General features: G+C 38.7%; 1 protein-coding gene across 1 annotated transcript in view; it reads right to left on the bottom strand.

The window, feature by feature from the left end:
* Window positions 1-14,242, bottom strand: part of ZNF385C (zinc finger protein 385C) — a 106,250-nt gene extending 92,008 nt beyond the window's left edge. The window contains exon 1 of the mRNA XM_025166820.2: window positions 13,993-14,242. Coding sequence (XP_025022588.2) covers window positions 13,993-14,242 — 250 coding nt within the window. The remainder of the gene's footprint in view (window positions 1-13,992) is intronic.
* Window positions 14,243-17,928: the final 3,686 nt, after the last annotated feature.

The raw sequence follows: 17,928 nt of genomic DNA, 5'->3' as shown, positions 1-17,928 counted from the left end.
AGCTATAAGAGGACACTGAGATATAGGCTTAGGCACAAGGACATGTGTTAGGGAAACTGTGGGATATCTGCATACCAGGGCAAGGAAGCTGTGTGAATTTGCCCTATAAATGACTATAAGGCGGTACTTCTGACAGGACTGTTTGATCACTAGGAACAATAACACCGAATGATCACTGGAATTATGCTCTGGGAGTGCACATGAATTTTTAGTCTAAGAGTTCAGAGCTAGATAGGTCAGTAAGGCAATTCTTAAAGAGTAGTCTTTACTCTTGCTAGCTCCCATAATGGCAACAAGAGCACAAACAAATCCAGTATAACTGAAGCAATGTTTTATTTGGCAACTCCCAGAATTCCCCAGCCAGCAAGCTGGGAGTTGAAGTCTACACATCTTACGTTGCCAAGTCTGAAAATCACTATAAAAAGTGATTTTCACATATTTGACTGTTAACCCCCCAACATCCGCCCCCATCCCAAAATATTTGTAATCTTCCTGATCGGCATCTGTTTCCCCTTCAGAGATTCTGTGCAAGTCAATTACATTGTACGGTTATTTTGGGACAGTTCAATTATTACCAGTGGCAGTTGCCCTTCACCACATTTCAGGGGGGTTCACTTCCAAGTGCATTATCTGAAGCCAAACATGCAACACAGTTTGAGGGCATTTCAAATTATTCGCCAATAAAAGAATTTCTAAAATGTCGGGACGTTCCCAAAGCAACAATGAAGTTACTTAAAATGTGAATGTTTTCTGTAATGTGAAATATTTTCCAAGTTTATACAGAAGCTAATAATACATGTATTAATTATTGGACCTTCATTATAATATAAATTAAGCTAATTTTTAAGTTTGGATTATAAATATAGGAAGGTGTAAAAACCTAACACGTTTTAGAATGAACTGAGTTCACATTTGTTTTATTCATTTTTAAATGGTAAGTTGTTTCATAATAGGAAATTAATAAAATTAATAAAACTATAGCTGTTACAAAAAGCCTCCAAAGACCGTTTTGCACTGAACAACTCACTATTAGTCAAGTGACCAGGAATTCTGTATAGGTGTATCAGCAAGCAAGCAGAGGAGGAAAAGATTATAGAGAAGTTACGGTATGGGATTGGTTAAGACGAGCCCATCTCTCTTTCTACTCTGTAATTCTAGAGTCTACTTTTTAAAATATTGTTTATTGTATTATTATAAAACACAAGTAGTACATTACTGTATATTATTTGGGTAATAGTATTTATGCAGTGTTGACTAAAGATTATTAACTCTTCAATGATTTAGATAACTTAAACCTTTAAAGATAAAGGAAAAAAGCATGTATGTCAATATTAACTATGATTTCTAAAAATGTTAATGTTGATAAATATATGGTTGCTTAAATTTTACTTCTAGAGCTGAGTGCAGCATTGATAAACAACTGCAAAATGCTTAAATTATTTGTTATATAATAAAGGTTTCTATCTTAAGCTTAATACTTAACTAAAGTCTCCATTGTATTGTTACATATTTTTGTTTATACATATTAGAGAAAAGAAAAAAGTTAAAAAACCATTTGTTTTCTAACTTCCCCCTTCTTTATCCCTCGACCAATCTGCAGTATTTATAAGCATTTAGGCCCCCTTAGAAACGATACTGTGGTTTTTTTGCCTTCCTGTGTAACATATTGTATATAGGGGAACCATTCTTGCTTGAATTTGGTTAAACTTCTGTTGTGAATGTGTGTGTGTATACCTTTGAGTCAGTGTTGACTCCTGGTGACTGCCTGGACTAGTCCCTGCAGTTTTCTTGGCAAGGCTTCAGAAGTGGTTTGCAATTGCCTCCTTCCTAGGGCTGAGAGTGACTGGCCCAAGATCACCCAGCCGGCTTTGTGCCTAAGGCAGGACTAGAATTTACCGTCTCCCAGTTTCTACACTGATGCTACACCAAACTGACTTTCTCTGTTGTGAATATATGCTGTTAATTTGGCCATATGCTGCATATTCTCCAAGTCTAAATTCCCAGTCAGATATCATTGGAATTGTGTCTTTCTTAGAATCTAATATTTATCTGAGTAGAGCTACAGATTTCTGAGCATAGAAATCTTCAGTTCGCTTCTTCTCAGCAGAGAGGTAGGTGAGATCTGTAGAACCAGAGGGCTGTATATGAGCCTTTGGCACGGAGGATTCTTAGTAAACTCTATGTGCGTTGCAGCTTGGAAAAAGGAAGAAACAGGGGAATTACTTCTCCTCCAAACTGCACCAGCACTTTTTTTTCCTGGCAAGTGCTTTGCAACGGTCAAAAGATTTGAGAAAAAAACATATTTTTTTTCAAAGCTCAATACAAGTTGGAGCAGTTCTCAGGGCCTCTAAAGAGCCCAGATGAGAGAAAGAGAGTTTTACACAATTATATCAATATCTGAATAAGCAGCAGCAACATCTTTGTCTCTGAGTGAGATCATGGGAAGAAGAGGAAGATTTTTTTTTTTAAAAAAAAGCAAGGGGTCTGTGTCTCCTGCTCACTTCCATATACTTAAGAGAAATTCCTACCTCTCCACCAAATTCTTTGCATTATATCAGAGGGCTTCATATACTAGATCAGTAACAAAATCAGAGGTTTAGCTGCCAAACCAAACTGATATTAGAGGATGCCTGGAAATAAAAGAGTTTTTGGGTGGCATCTGTATAGGATGTTTAAACCCACCCAGTTCAGCGAGAGTTGATGCAGTCTTTCTCTGTTAATTGAAGATCAATTTATTCATCCAGGCTTTTGTATCATTTTGCATACTATTGTGGTTGTTACAATGCTGATTTATAGTTTTAACTTTTGAAATGTTGTGGGGGGGGTTATTGTTGGAAACAATAAAAGAGCAGTAAAAAGCTGCTGAAAAGCATTTGGGAAAAACTAAAAATCTGTGCAGAAAGGAACTGACAGCCCCTGGATCAGCTGCAAGAAATCATCCACTTCCTGGCACTCTTGTGCATCCCTGTAGAAGAAGGGAGATTGGTCATGGAGGCAGATGTCAGAGTAAGGCACACAGCCCTATTACTGAGGCAACCAGATTTATTTTATGAACCAGGTTCTACTTTATGAACTTCAGCAATAGAACTGCAATGGAGCCACACTACCTCCTTTCTACACCAAACAGGACAGCATTGCAACTCAGCTTGTCCTCAGTTGAATCCACTTTGTCCTGCTGTTCACATTGTCTGGTAATGTTAATTGGTTCTGTACAGCTCTGATGTCATCGTGCCTTGTGGGCTTTCTGATTAGCTAGGATGATTCAACAAAGCAGTGAAAAAAACCCACAAAACAGTACATTGCAAAACACAATAGATGGAACTAGTGAGTTCAGGGAAAGGAAGGTTCAAAGGCAAATGTTTTATGCATCCTCAACTAGGTTTCAAAGGATTTTCAAATTTGCCAATTGAACCAAATGATATTCAATTTTCCACTCATAATATTTGCTCTTTCATAATGAATGAAATGGTTTTAGATGCAAACTTCCTAAAGCCTCAGGTTTTAAATATACTTCCAAAATCTCTAAGGTGACGACCAAGACAGAAAGGACAGTGAAAACCAGAATAGGAATACTATATTCTGGGTTAGTACTGAGTTTCTCCTCATCAGCTACACTGCCTTATTTTTTGTCCTAATGTCATTGCACTATTGCCCCAAGATAAAACAACCAATTGTGTGGAGCTCAAGGTGAGGAAATATAAGTAATATTATTCTAAGATGTGGCTTAAGTAGTATCAGCTCAGACATTATGTATGTGGAGGATGGATGTTAACATGGTGCTGGTGGTTTTGACAATAGCTCTTGTTCCCTTTATCCTTTAGTTCTGTTCAAAGAACCTCTTCTAAATCCTACTACGTTTCTCTGAGTCATAATTTATTTAACATAACACACTCCTATTATACTAATGTCACAAATTCCAATTATGATGATCCCAATCCAAAAAGGACTTTCTGCATTCAAAAGCAGCAATTATTCTGGAAACACCAAATGGGTAATGGGAAGAATGCAAATTCTCCATTGATTCCCAAATGCTGGGGAACAAGGGCCTGGATACAGTGCAGGTGTGTTTTGGCTCTCACACTGTTTCCAATATTTGCTGCATTTTCCTTCACTCTGCGACTGGAAAAACCCTGGAAGACACCATAATTTGTCAACATCCATGCTCTACTAACAATGGGGGGGGGGGGAGAGAGTGAAAGGAATGACATTTTGCCTATGACAGTAATTTAACTTGAGCTGACCCTGGCTCAGCAAGGCACCGAATCAAATTACATCAAAATAATATCAAATTATATCAAAGACATCATGATTCTAGTAATGACTAGCGTTCAGCATTCAACACGGCCCACCCCCTGCCCCAGAGAGATCACATTCCCAGGACCATGGCATTTTATCCTGGGACATGGCCATTTCCAATGTCTTCCTCCAAAGGTTTCCAGTCTTTCAGGATCTCACCTGTCTCCCATTTCCCTACCATTTTGCCACTTTCAAAAACAATCACAGACCACTTCCTATATGGGCTTCATATTTTCTGTTGCTAAAAAATCCCTTTCTCTAGCTAGCGAACCTGTCAGCTGCCATTATAATCATAGATGCGCTCAGCCATCGCAGGCAAATGAGACCTCCTAGCCTCTTTCAGGCCAGCTGTACCCTTCACAATTCTTGCCAAAAACACACTCTTTGGAATAGCTCATCCCACCTCCCTTCTTCACACCAAAAAAAAAAAAAAAAGAATAGGAAATCAGGAAACAATTTCCAGAAACATATGTTGATTTCATACTTTACTTCTAGTCCTCCAGGTAAAAACTCAGCAAGATTTACTGATAAATTATTTTTTTCCTCGGAATACCAGGAAATGGAATCATTTGGTATCTTTTAATATTTCCTTACATCTCTTCTGGATTTTTAAAAAGATGGATGGATGTTAGATTCAGTAGAAATGGGACAACCTTTCTTCCTCAACTTGGTGCCCCTGCATAGGTCGAATTACAGCTGCCATCAGCCCTGGCTTATATAGGCTTTAACCATATAAACAGGAATGAACAAATCAGTCCATTTCCATTTCTCTTAACAGCTCATTTTTGGAAGTAAATCTGGTCTGGCTTGTCAAATTTGAGATTTTTTTTTAAAGATCTCACTAAAATTTTAGCATTTATTTATGTGCACATAACATACCCACTATTTACACATCACGTTCTCCAACATAATGCATTTCTGTTCTTTATTTTCTTGAATAGGTACATTATTGTATAAAATTTTTCCTAACCTATTTTTAATTGGCAAATCACATTGCCAAATTCAAAGAACATAATTTTTTTAAATTGATGACTAAGATGGGTTTTGTGCATTGTTCAAAAATGCAAAGTTAGATACATTCAAATTCAAATTTCTCTGCAGTCCCCTAATATGGGCTAGAGATAACGTGGGTGGTAGACCAACATGTCTGAAGGACACTAGTTAAGGAATACCTAATACTGTACAGGGCTTTAATTTTTGGAAGGGCAAAACAGATTCAGGTTGCCAACCTAATAAAAGTCAATTATTATTAGAAATATGTAGCTGCTTCCAGCAACATGTAGAAAAAGATGGTTACATGAATCATCAGAGTCAATTCCCCTGCACCATGACAGCACTAGGCACTGAGAAATCCTGAGAATGATGAGGTCAAATCAGCCAAAGTCTTTTACTAACTATTACTTGAGGACATTGATCAGAAATGCAGCTTGGTGGCTAATACACATCTTTGTAAGGCCAGGTTCTGGTCTTCTTAGTTGGGGTTCAAATTCGGTACTATAGAAATTACTTGACTCTCCAGAATCCTGTAACTTTTCTTTCACTTACTAACACTTAATAAAATAAAGGTATGCTTATATTGATAAGCAGCAGCAGCCAATGAAGTACTGAAGAGTCAAGACACTTACAGATAAGTTTTACTGAATGCTATCATGACCGAGTGTAGAGAGCAGGAGGCAGAAATGCAGGACTGCTGCTTTCAATAGTGGCACCATGATTTCTAGAGCATCTAATTCCAGCTTGAGAGAGGCAGGGAAGGGTCACCTAGGGATAATCTAAAGCTGCATAAATAAAAGGGCTCCTTAATTCAGCAGCAATTGTTTAAATCAGGTAATAAAATGCAAAAAGATGGTTCAGACCTTACAACACATCACTGCAACAGGATGAAGGGTAGGCAAGCCCTAAGGAGAATATCCTTCCTGCCCCAAATGGTAACACTGGGATCTTGATCAAATGCAAGCTGACAGGGCCCAAGGCAAGCCTGCTTGGGAAACTCAAACTGTAATGCCTATGGATGCTTACTGACTTTTTGGGGCCATAGAAAGGCGAGGATGGACTGAGAGATGCAACAGAAAGAGATGGAAGAAACATCATTACTGCATGAAATTCTGCCACCTTGAATCTCAGCCATATCAAAATTAGCATGTCCCAGAATACCCATTTGTGAACAGGACAATTGTAATGTATATTAGCTCTGCCCAGAAAAAAAACATACACCACCCTTTCAATTCAATTCAGTCCAGTCCAGTCCATTGTATTATTATGGTCAATGACTAATATTCAAGTTCACAGAACCAATGGACAATACAAGCAAGAACATAAAATTCAAATAAAATGAAGTAATGTAACCAGTGTTCTGTCTAAGCTGCATGCCTACACAGCCATGAAGCAGCTGTTGTATACCCACGCATGAGACTCAATCTCCTGCACTTTGTCAAAGACGATGCACTAATGAAGGGTGTTCTTGCAAAGGGGGGAGGGAGGGAGGGAGGGAGGGAGGGAGGGAGGGAGGGAGGGAGGGAGGGAGGGAGGGAAGGAAGGAAGGAAGGAAGGAAGGAAGGAAGGAAGGAAGGAAGGAAGGAAGGAAGGAAGGAAGGAAGGAAGGAAGGAAGGAAAAGAGGAGGTTTCTTGACCATGAGCTAGGCTCCTAAACTGTGGACCTTCTCCTGGACTTCACACTGAAGGAGGAACAGAACAGTGGGGGGAAAAAAAGCTGAGGAGAAAGAGTGAGGGACACTATTCAGATCTTCCTATTTAAGTTACTCTCTAACATTGTTTTAATATGTATACATATATTTTATGTACAGTTACACCAAAGATTTGGAAGGCATTCAGATCTGGCTGCCATGCCCAAGCTTGTGTTTTTGGGTAGTTGCTCACTTTTTTTTTTAAAGCCAACTAGATATTTTAACCCAAAAAACCAGTTCCCAAATTCAGAAGAGCCCTAACTCTTAATGCCCTTCCAACAGTTGTTTCTGAAGGGAAATTAGGTATCTCCCATTCAAACAAAGACTTTGCCCAGTGATGAAAGAGTTCCTGAAATTAACCCATGTTCTGCTATATCACCCTTATTATAAAGATGCCTGGTTCCAAATAATAACTCCCCATTTAATCAGATTTCCAGGCAACCTGGATCTATTTTTTATAATTGCGACTGCCTAATCAATATGATTTTATTTCTCTGAACGAGGGTAAGTTCTGTTTTGCTATTTGTAAAACATACTTTGACCCCATCAGTTTTATAATTATTAAGTTTTACTATGGTTTTTATTCACTGCCTCAGACTTGGTTTTCTTTTTGCTTTTGAATTAGTTCACGACCATACTACTACTGCCACTACATTATTTTGGGAGCTTATAAATCTAAAGTATGTTACACACTTTTTTCAAAAATCCATCTTTCCATCTTGATTTCTCCAGGACAGAGCTGGTATGCAATTTGGGGATCCTTCTGGACTCACAACTCCTACTCAAAGAGCAGATGGCAGCTGTGGGTAGGAGGGCCTTTACACAGATTTATCTTGTGCACCAATTCCACCCATTTCTGGACCAGGAAGCCCTACTCACAGCAATTCATACCTTAGTCACCTCCTGGTTAGATTACTGTAATGTATGCTGTATGGGCTGCCCCTGAAGAATATTTGGAAGCCTCAGCTGGTCCAGAATGCAGTGGTGTGGGCAGTTTTAGGCACTTCATGATACACCCATGTGACACTTCTGCTTCATGAGTTGAACTGGCTCCCAGTAAGCTCCTGAATGCAAATTAAGTTGCTGGTTGTCATCTATAAAGCCCTACATGGCATAGGGCCAGGATACTTGTGGGATTGCCTATTTATGCTTGTTTCTGCTCGGTCCACCATAACTGGCACAGTTGTCATGCTCTAGGTCCTTTTTATTAGGAAATGTCATCTTGTGGGATCTAGCAGTTGTCCGTTCCCTGTTGCAATGCCTGCCTTATGGAACAGTGTCCCCCCAGAGCTCCAGATGGCCCGGCCCTTCTGGCCTTTCATAAAACATTAAAGGCCCTGACATTCCGTCAGGCATTTGGGCCAGGGGACTAAACCAGCCCTCTTGGTGGATCTGTTACTTTGGTCTTTATACTTGAAATGGAATGTTTTAGACCTGGATATATGTGTATCTTATTTATGTTTTTGGTTTTAATCCTTAGTATGCCACCCAGAGTCACTGTTGTGAGATAGCCCACTATATAAATAGTTTAAATAAATAATCAGATGCTGCCCTCCAGTCTCGGGTTGCCCAGGCCAACCTGACTGCCGCCCCAAAGACACGGTGACTTGCGCATCTGCCTTCCTGACTTAGAAGAAATGCTGGACATAACCCTTAAAAGCACATGGTTTGTTATTTTATTTAATTACATCTCATTCTTCCCTAAATAGTGACACTGGATTTGGCAAGCAGCCAGAAATAATTTTGCAATTTACTACCTAATTCTAGAATTTTGGTTTGCAGGTAAAATAGTTCTTATAAAAATAATTTAAGTGACCAGAGATTCTGTAAATTATAGGCTACAACGAATAGTGCACCCTTAATTTCACAATCCCATGTGAAGGCAAAATGCAGCATTTGTGTTTAGAGAAATTTGAGGAAAGGTTTATGTCACCAGCAGCTGCTTTTAAAGAATTCTTGGTAGCTGTTATGAATTTTACCCCCAAATGACTGAAAATTATCAAGGGGCCATTTTCATAGACATATTCTTTCACCACTGAAATTAATTTCTGAAAGCCTCATCATTGACCCTAATTTCTATTGAGATATTTTTATACAAACCTGTATAACATAATATAAACCTCTTTACATCTTCCTTTCCTTTCCTTTCCTTTCCTTTCCTTTCCTTTCCTTTCCTTTCCTTTCCTTTCCTTTCCTTTCCTTTCCTTTCCTTTCCTTTCCTTTCCACCTGCCCCCAAAACTGCTTACGGCTCTTAACAATTGCTGAGGTGTGCTTTTCCTCAATCAACTTGAAATGATTGTTGCTATTATAACAAAATTTCAGATACCCCATTTCTCCCTCCTCCCTTGGTCTTTTTCCCTAATGAATGTTGGTGGCAACTAAGAAGATTCAGTCCTCATGGGGCTGTTTTGATGCTTCCAGCCTCACCCAAGCTTTTTCCTGAACTATGCAAATTTCTGGATCCAAGCCTGCTGAATCTTCTCCCTTGGATGTTTGTGTGTTGCTATTTTGGAACGTAAACAATGGCACTCCCAGTTTGAACCCTGGAAATAGAGAGCAATGATTTCATAATAAGATCCTCAGGGATCCTCCTACATAATATAACCAGATCCTTTGCAAACAGACGCATGAAACATTCTCCCTGTAATATCAATTCCTTAAGCAAATGCTAATAAATTACAGTAGTCCTCAACAGTCATGAATTTTGGCTAGATCTTGTTCCTTTGTGAGCTGCACTGTTTGCCAGTTTGCTTCCGAGTACAGTTCAAGGTGCTGGTTGTTAGCTATAAAGCCCTACATGGCATAGGGCCTGGTTACTTGAGGGATCACCTGTCTCCCATAGCATCTGCTCGGCCAGTTCAATCCTGCATGGTTGGCGAGCTCTGGGTTCCTTCGATTAAACAATGTCATCTATTGGGACCCCAGAAGCACACCTTCTCTGTAGCAGCATCTGCCCTCTGGAACAAGGTTCTCCCTAAGATCCCAATGGCCCCCACTCTTCTGTTGTTTAGAAGAACCATAAAGACCTGGCTCTTCACCCAGGCCTTTGGCGAGGGACAGTGAGACCCCTCATTTCATCGTGCTTGCCATCTTTTAACTTGATCTGCTATGTTTTATTGATTTTACTGTAATTTCTTTGATTGTTGTGAACCACCCAGAGTCACTGAGAGTTGGGCGGCATGCAAGTTTAATAAATTATTATTATGGTTATATTATGATTATTATTAGATTGGGACTGGGGGACACAAGTTCAATCCTCCACTTGAATTCACTGGGTATCTCTGAGACAGTCTATCTGCCACAGGCTTATCTATCTGCTGTTATGCAGATAAAATTAGGGAAGACTTTATATTCACGAACTTGATTTCGGAGAGAAAAGGTGCTGTATAAATGCAATAAATAAATACTACATACCAAAAGTGAACAGAAACAAGGTAGAAAACAGAAACTAACCAATAACATGGGGGGCCATAAGAAACAATTAGAGATGGAGTAAAGTTTTCCTTCCAGAAGAGGAAGCTTCTATTAAATACACCTTGAAACACTTCAGAGTCCTACCCAATCTACGTTAGAATTACATTTTGCTATAAATTAAAAAAAAACAACCTGAAATTCTATAGCTACCCAATAATGTGATACTCTTTAAAAGTGCATGAAAGGTGACAAGCCCAGATGAAACAGCCTTACCTGAAGGAATCCAATATACAGGAGCCAATCCGGGTATTACATCTATGAAAAGTCTCCATATTCTAAATTGATCACATTAAATTACTAAATTAAATAGCTGTCTAATGTATAAATAGCGTCTTTTTTCAGTGAGTATGCTACAAGCAGCATAAAAAGCATTCATACTATGGGCATATTCCTTTTCTTCTGAACACTGAACTGGAAAAAAAATAACAAGGAATCAGCCATGTATCATTCACAAGTTCTACAATTGCATCCATCAACCATCATATAACCTAACATTGAGCTCTTGTGATCTCTTTAATAGCAGTCATATGAAAAGGCTTTAAAAAAAAAGAGGACTTGGTTTTAATATGTTGCGCTGTGCTGCCCTCTCTAGACTTAACACAGATACTGGCACTCTAGAAATATGGGTAACATGCTTCTTCCAATGCAGCCAGATTACTGTGATTGATTATAAGGTTATGTTGCTGTCCAAATACCCTTGTTATAAATGTGACTGAAACACACACCCCCAATGCAGATGCAAATGCAATATTGTTTTTAGACAAGGGCAAATTGATTTACATAAAATGATAAGGTTCAATGTAAATTCTGCTTTGTATGCATAAAATAATTATTAATGGCCAACTGCCAAAGACAAGAACTTTTATATCACAAAATATTTTTAAAGAGAAAAGTCTGGATATTCTGCTGAGTTTCTGACTTCTCTGAAAGTCAGTTTGAGCAGTCGGTTGTACTGGATATTAATGCACATGTTTGCATAAATCTGGTTTTATTTGTTACTGAGTAATCCTACCCTGTTAATATACCTACAGAGAACTCCAGGAACTGAGCACAGAGGATGTCCCCACCAGGGAAGGCCTGAGAAGAGAACTAACTGCAACCCCCCCCAAAAAACTTGGTAGCCCCAAAAAAGCGAATCAAGCTTATACACCAAACTCAAAACAGTTTGTTTCAAAATACATCCCTTATAAAATTATACACATTTAAGAAAGCTGGCTTTATTTTAAGAGGTGAAAAAATATGGACCAAATCTATACAGACTATATCTGACTATACTGTATTTATACCACTTTTTATCCCCAAAGGCAAAATATACAGACATTAGCAAACCCTTGTGCCAATACTGGAACACAAGGGGTAATTGTGCAACCACACAGTCTTGCAAATGAGGGAAGTTTTAATAAGAAATTTCCTTTATAAACCAATGAAACCAAATCTTCAGCTAGAAAAAGGAGTTTACTGGAAAAAGAGAAATAAAGGGAAAACAAGGGAAGGCAACAATCACACCCAAATTTCCAATAAATTCCTTGTTACTTTGTGTAAGCTCTTCAGCTTCAGTATTGTTTAGAGTTCGTTGCAGAGAGCATGGCTGGAGAGAGATCATCTAGGCCTGCACGTTATTCCACAGGACATCATTGCTGCCTTTTCTTTTTTTCCTTTTCTTCTGAGCGCTAGCCTTGTTTCACAGAATGTGGAGGATCGCTGAAAGCCAGCTTCTTTGGGAAGACAGACTGTTGCTTCGCCCACTCAAGGAAAATGCTCCCTCTCTGATGTTCTTGGGTAATTATCTAGGAGCTCCTCCCGTGGACTTACTGTAATGCCCCTGGGTGGAATGATGAGCTCAGTCTAGTTTCAACAGTGTTGTCTTTGTAATAAAGGGGATTCCACAGGAGAGGAGTAGGGAAAGGAGGCTAAAGTCCATTTATTCAGGTCCTTAACAGAGGGTTACCTTGCCAGAAGCTTTAGGAGGCACTATACTGCCTTACCCAAACTGGGGAGATTTAATCAGCGTCACAACCCAAACCCAGCTGAAATCAGCTTTGGTGTTTTCAGCGCTTGCAATTTAAGTGAGGTATAACAGCAAAATGAAAACCAGGAGGGAAATCGTGAAAAAGAACAATGGTCTTTTGCCCTCTCAGGGATCCCATGCTTATTTCTTTCACAGTGAAATACTCAGTAAACAAGCAATTTTAGGTAGACTTATCTGCCTTTTAACCTTTTAATCAGCCATATTTAATATTAATATTATTTGCATACAGGTAATCCTCATTTAGTGACCACAATTGGGACAGGCAACTTGGTTGTTAAGTGAACTGGTTGCTAAGTGAAACTGCAACTGTGCTTATGATCTTACTTCAGTTTTTCTTTGCTTTACAGACTTGTGAAGGTCGTAAATGCAAGAATTGGTCACAAAGTTACTTTTTCATCACTATTGTAACTATGAATGGTCACTGTACAAGATAGTTTCTATACAAGGACTATCTGCATTACCAAAATCTCAATCTAGTCATGCTTAATGTAACTGTTACTGAGGAAAGCATGCTAATTATCTTGGCTAGTTAAGACCTAATAGGTATTTAGATTAAGCTTATGATGCCACGAGGAAGAAAAATATTTGAAACCCATATTTAGGATAATTATTATTTTATTACTTATATTTCATTCTCACATTCACAGTAACAGCAGAAAGTAACAACAGAAAACCATCTTCCTGTTATAAGAAGCAGCTCATTGTCATTTGGACACAGAAAGGAAGGATGATGGGGACAATGAATGTACATCCAGTTAAGTTAGGCTTAGTTTCATGTATGGTTGGAGAGATCACTCTATTTTCCTTTTACATCATTTTATTCTGTCCTATTTCCACATTAGTCTGAAAACATTTAAAATCTACACATACTTATTAGGTATATATCTTTGAACATATCAGAATATGCAGTTCTAAATATATGTTATCTCAAGTTATACATTTATATATGCTTTATTGTAAAATATTTGGTTTGTGTTTGTATGTGTGCATGTGTATATGCCCTATGCTGAGTGAACTAGACTGGAAAATTCTGAGATGTCAGAATGCTTACATACAATTGCATTCCAATCTGCATATTCATTAGACAAATGCAAATCAGGTTAGTTCCTTGCAAAATTTGCTTGGATGCCTCAAGGATCCCTTTCAAGTAGGGCATGAAAACTAAGACTTCACTAAAAAAGGTTAGTTTTTAAGGCATATTTGAAGAAATCATAGAAAGGGATCATCAAATAGAACTCATGGGAATTCTGGGACTTGTAGTTCAACATGGCTGGAGTTTGGGGGAAAATAATATAGGGATGAACCAATGTCAAGCATTAAAGGCAGCAAAGAGGAAAGGACCGAATTGCCTAAGAAAGCAGGAGACATCTGGAAAGTATTTTACTAAACAACAGCAAAACATAGGCTGGTCCTGAGCTTGTGGAAAAGGGCTATGGAAATATAAACATCCTACATTTCAGACCCTCTTTCACCTTTCTGAGAAGCCTCATATATAGACTGAGCCTTACCTGGACTTGACAGGACTTTGCCTTTGTTAAGGTGTTTGAGGCGTTTCTGGTGAGATTTCCCATTGAAATGGATCTGGGCCTGGACAGCAGAATTGAGCTGGATATTACACACTTCACAGAGGGTGAACGATGGATGTTTTTTCTCTCTCTTTGTACGCTGCTCTGGAGGACTTCCTATGCATGAGTTCTCCGCGAGGCTTCCACAAATACCACTCCCAGGGGAGTGGAACGGGGTCAGGGGACGCTTCATCCCTACAGCAGAAGAAAAATATAGATACCTAATGAAAACTGGGGGAGGCAAAGGTCATAATTCCAGCTTTAACTTCCTTGGGTACCAAAAATCTGAGAATAACCCCCCCCCCAATAAGTACACATAAGCAGCCTCTAGATGGAGTAAACTGCCTGTACTTTTGTTCACATTGCAGCTTAATTCAAGTCAAACTGGTAATAGAGTGCCCCACAAGAATTCCAATGCCTTTATTTCACCCATGTTTTGTCCAGCTTCTGCTTCATAAAAGAATTTCAATGCTATCTAGACAGAGCTACTTTTCATGGATAAGGTCAGTCACTGGAGTCTAACTTTCTTTTAAACGCTATCTAGCACAACTAACAATTCCCAGATTCACCAACTGGAAGTGAAGCTCAATTCTGTTATGTTGTGGACTTAACTATGGATGCTGGAATGGCTTCCACGGTCTACTACAGCTTGCACATTTCATTCACTGTTTCTTCGTTGCCAGGCTATGTGCCTGCTTTTGTAAATTGTGAAACATGGGGATGCTTTTACACTTCAAGAGGGACAGGTGGGTGAGAGAAACTGCAGCTTTTCCCTTCCCCATATTTTGTCACTTCAAGGTTTTTTCTCCTAACTCAGTTCGGTTCCAGTGTAAAGGAGCAAGTATGGGAAGATTCAGCTCTCTTTCCCTGCAGTTGTGCACTACTTCTTTTTGATATTCAAATCGGACATCGTCTTCAACATTTGAGAGAGCAGCCATTTAAATTCAGTATTGGCTGGTGCTTTCATACATCTGTTAACATTCAGAGTAGTCTAGAAAACTGGCTGAAATTAGGGAATATGTTTTTCATAAGCATTATAATTCCACCTCAACGTTACCCCCTATAACATCCAAGCTGCCTGGAAGTATGCCCATTTGCCACAGAGCCTCCAATGATTGCCATACCATGATGCCACAGAAGAGACAATATTAATGACATATCCCAAACTTTTGAGAAGGAAACATACAAAATGTTAAAACAAATAACATTTCTATGGAGAACTTTAATATGAATGAATGTATAGAAAAAAATGTATGAGATTTAACTTATTATCAGTTAAAATGGCCTTGAAAAGGTTAAGTCTGTTAGTCCAGGGTACATCAGCTTTCTCTTACAACTTGCCAAGGTCTCAGATGACCTCTGACCCAGACATGCTATGACGTGCTACTAAGCTTCCAGTGCACAGATTTCATTAACTGTTTTCCTGCAGGTGACTGGGTTATTTTTAATACTGGCAGAAATTAAAATTGGAAAGTTATCTGGACATAATGCTTCTAAAAGACCACTGCTCTCTAAAAAAAGGATATGCAGTCACTCATATGAGCTAAGCCTACCATCAGAGCTCCAGTTACAGAGTTTTAAATAAACATGCTATATTACGGATCCACTCCTCTCATTCACTTAATCTCTTTGGTGCCCATTTGTCCCTCCTAGAATATTAGACATGACAATTTCACAATATGCCTTTCTTCCCAAACAGAACAACATTAAACCCACTGAGAGAAAAGTAAGTATGTTTACTGAGATGGTGGTTACTGTCATGGAGCTACCTACAATGTCTTGCATATGATTCACATAATTCTCTGATTTACTATGAGACAACTCACTGGAAGCGTTTTGCTCACAATATGAATCTGGACAAGAAGAACTTTCTCTCTTGAGGTCCAAGTGGTTTTAATAGCCCTCTCTCAATGACTACTGCAAATTATATAGTAGGCTTCTGTTACCTGGAGCTCTTTTCCTACACTGGACTATATATTCCATTCCCAGATATCTACTGGTCATGCTAGCAGGAAATTAAGGTAGATATTTTCCAATACTTGGAGTATACAAGTATTACATTACATTACATTACATTACATGTATATACTCCAAGTACACCAACTTGGGAAATTCCTTGTATTATGTTAAAACACAGGCAGCCGCATTTGCACTTTTTAATCTAATTCTGCGGTCCAGAATGCAATCTCTAATGGAAGATCTATAAGTATAGGTGTGTTCCTTGCTTGCTCACTTCTTCCCTTTCTTCCATTTCAATCTGACTCAATGCAAATTACCGTGGGGCAACTACATGCAATTAATATTGGCTTAACCAAGTCAGTTGAAAACCTAATGGCTGTATTCATACAACCCGTTAAGCTTGGTTAATTTTCACCCTGGTGTTTTTTGTTTTGTTTTTTAGTGTTTTTGTATGAGCCCAGATTATTTACTCAGTCTATCATTCAATGTATTGCAAAAACTCAGAAAACAGGTTACAATAATTTAAGTGTGTTGTGTGAACTCTTATTCATTATAAACAACATACTGCCTTGAAATTGTTTCCAGCATCAGTCATCATTCAGGAATTTATGAAGTTAAAATCAAACCTTGCCTATGCAGCCACAGACAGATCTGCAGAAAGATACAAAAGAAAATTAAATACGATTTAACAAGACGAGGTCACAGAAAGCGTTTTCAAATCCATTTTTAAAAGGGCCACTGAGACCAAAACCCTGTCCTAGATGTTTTGCTGTGTTTACTCAAGGATTAGAGCATGTCACTCTGTAGATGTTTGCTTATTGGTATTTGATCATCCGTTTACAGTACTACATTCAAATATAAAGACATGGAGCAGTTATGGATGCATTTTTTTTCTTTCCTCCCCAACTCAAGCAGACAGACGTTTCTGCCCTGAGACCTTAAATGGCTTGGGCATGAAAAGAAAAGAAAAATACAAGGAGAGGGAGAGAGGGTGATTTTCCAAGGAAAGCTGTTAAAAGAAGAGGGAGGCTGGCAGGTAAGTAGCAGCACAGGGACACTGAAGATGGAGGATGGATAGCAAGACATCCTCGACAGATGTCTAAATCTCTTCGAAGTGTCAGAAGTCGTATACAGATGACCTCCAAAAAGCACTTTAATATTTTACAAGCACCTGATTTCCAATCTAGGCAAATGTGTGGGTGCAACTCTTCATCTGCAATGCATCAGCAGAAACATAATACCAAACCCAAGTATTCACTCTATACTTTCCCAAGAACTATATATGAAAAGGGACTCCCTTCCATTCCACTATCCAGGTATCTAAATGTGTTTGGGCATGTGCCCCAATTCTCCAAACTTACAAGCAGGTTGAAAGAGGTTCCGCTTCAAAACAAAAACTGAAATGTTGGCAAAATGTCTCCCATTTACTGACCCGCCCTGCAATTGCAGAACCCAATTGCTATTTGGGTGCACTCTTCTCTATCTGCTTCCTAGGCAGTAATAACACTCATTATTATCTCTTGCTCCCTTAATCACTTCTGCAAAACTGGACATTTATGAACGGCTACAATGAATCTTTTTGTCCCTTTATTAAAGCAGACAAGCCCATTAGGACAGCTTTCAAATGTTAAATGTTTTAATCAGCACACCTAATTTGAATCCCCTATCTTAGTATTAAAACAGAAATCCAATCCAAATCCATCTGACAAGAGTTTAACCAAACAGCCATTCCGCACAGCTGATATATCGCTATTCCCACTATTCTTAAAACAGAAGCAAATGTGGATTTTTATGCAGTCTAAAGAACATCATTGGACACAAATGGAGGGGATAGAAATAGGCTTTGGGAAAGTCAAAAGTTTGCAAAAATACCAAAAAAACCCCAAACCCCAGAAACAGAAACAAAACCAGTGATGAGCC

Source organism: Python bivittatus, unplaced genomic scaffold, assembly GCF_059951505.1.
Source record: "Python bivittatus isolate LINGU-HERP-01145 unplaced genomic scaffold, Pbiv_v1 ctg000410_np1212, whole genome shotgun sequence".
In the NCBI taxonomy this organism is placed as follows: Eukaryota; Metazoa; Chordata; class Lepidosauria; order Squamata; family Pythonidae; genus Python; species Python bivittatus.
This window is presented reverse-complemented; position numbering and strand designations above follow the sequence as displayed.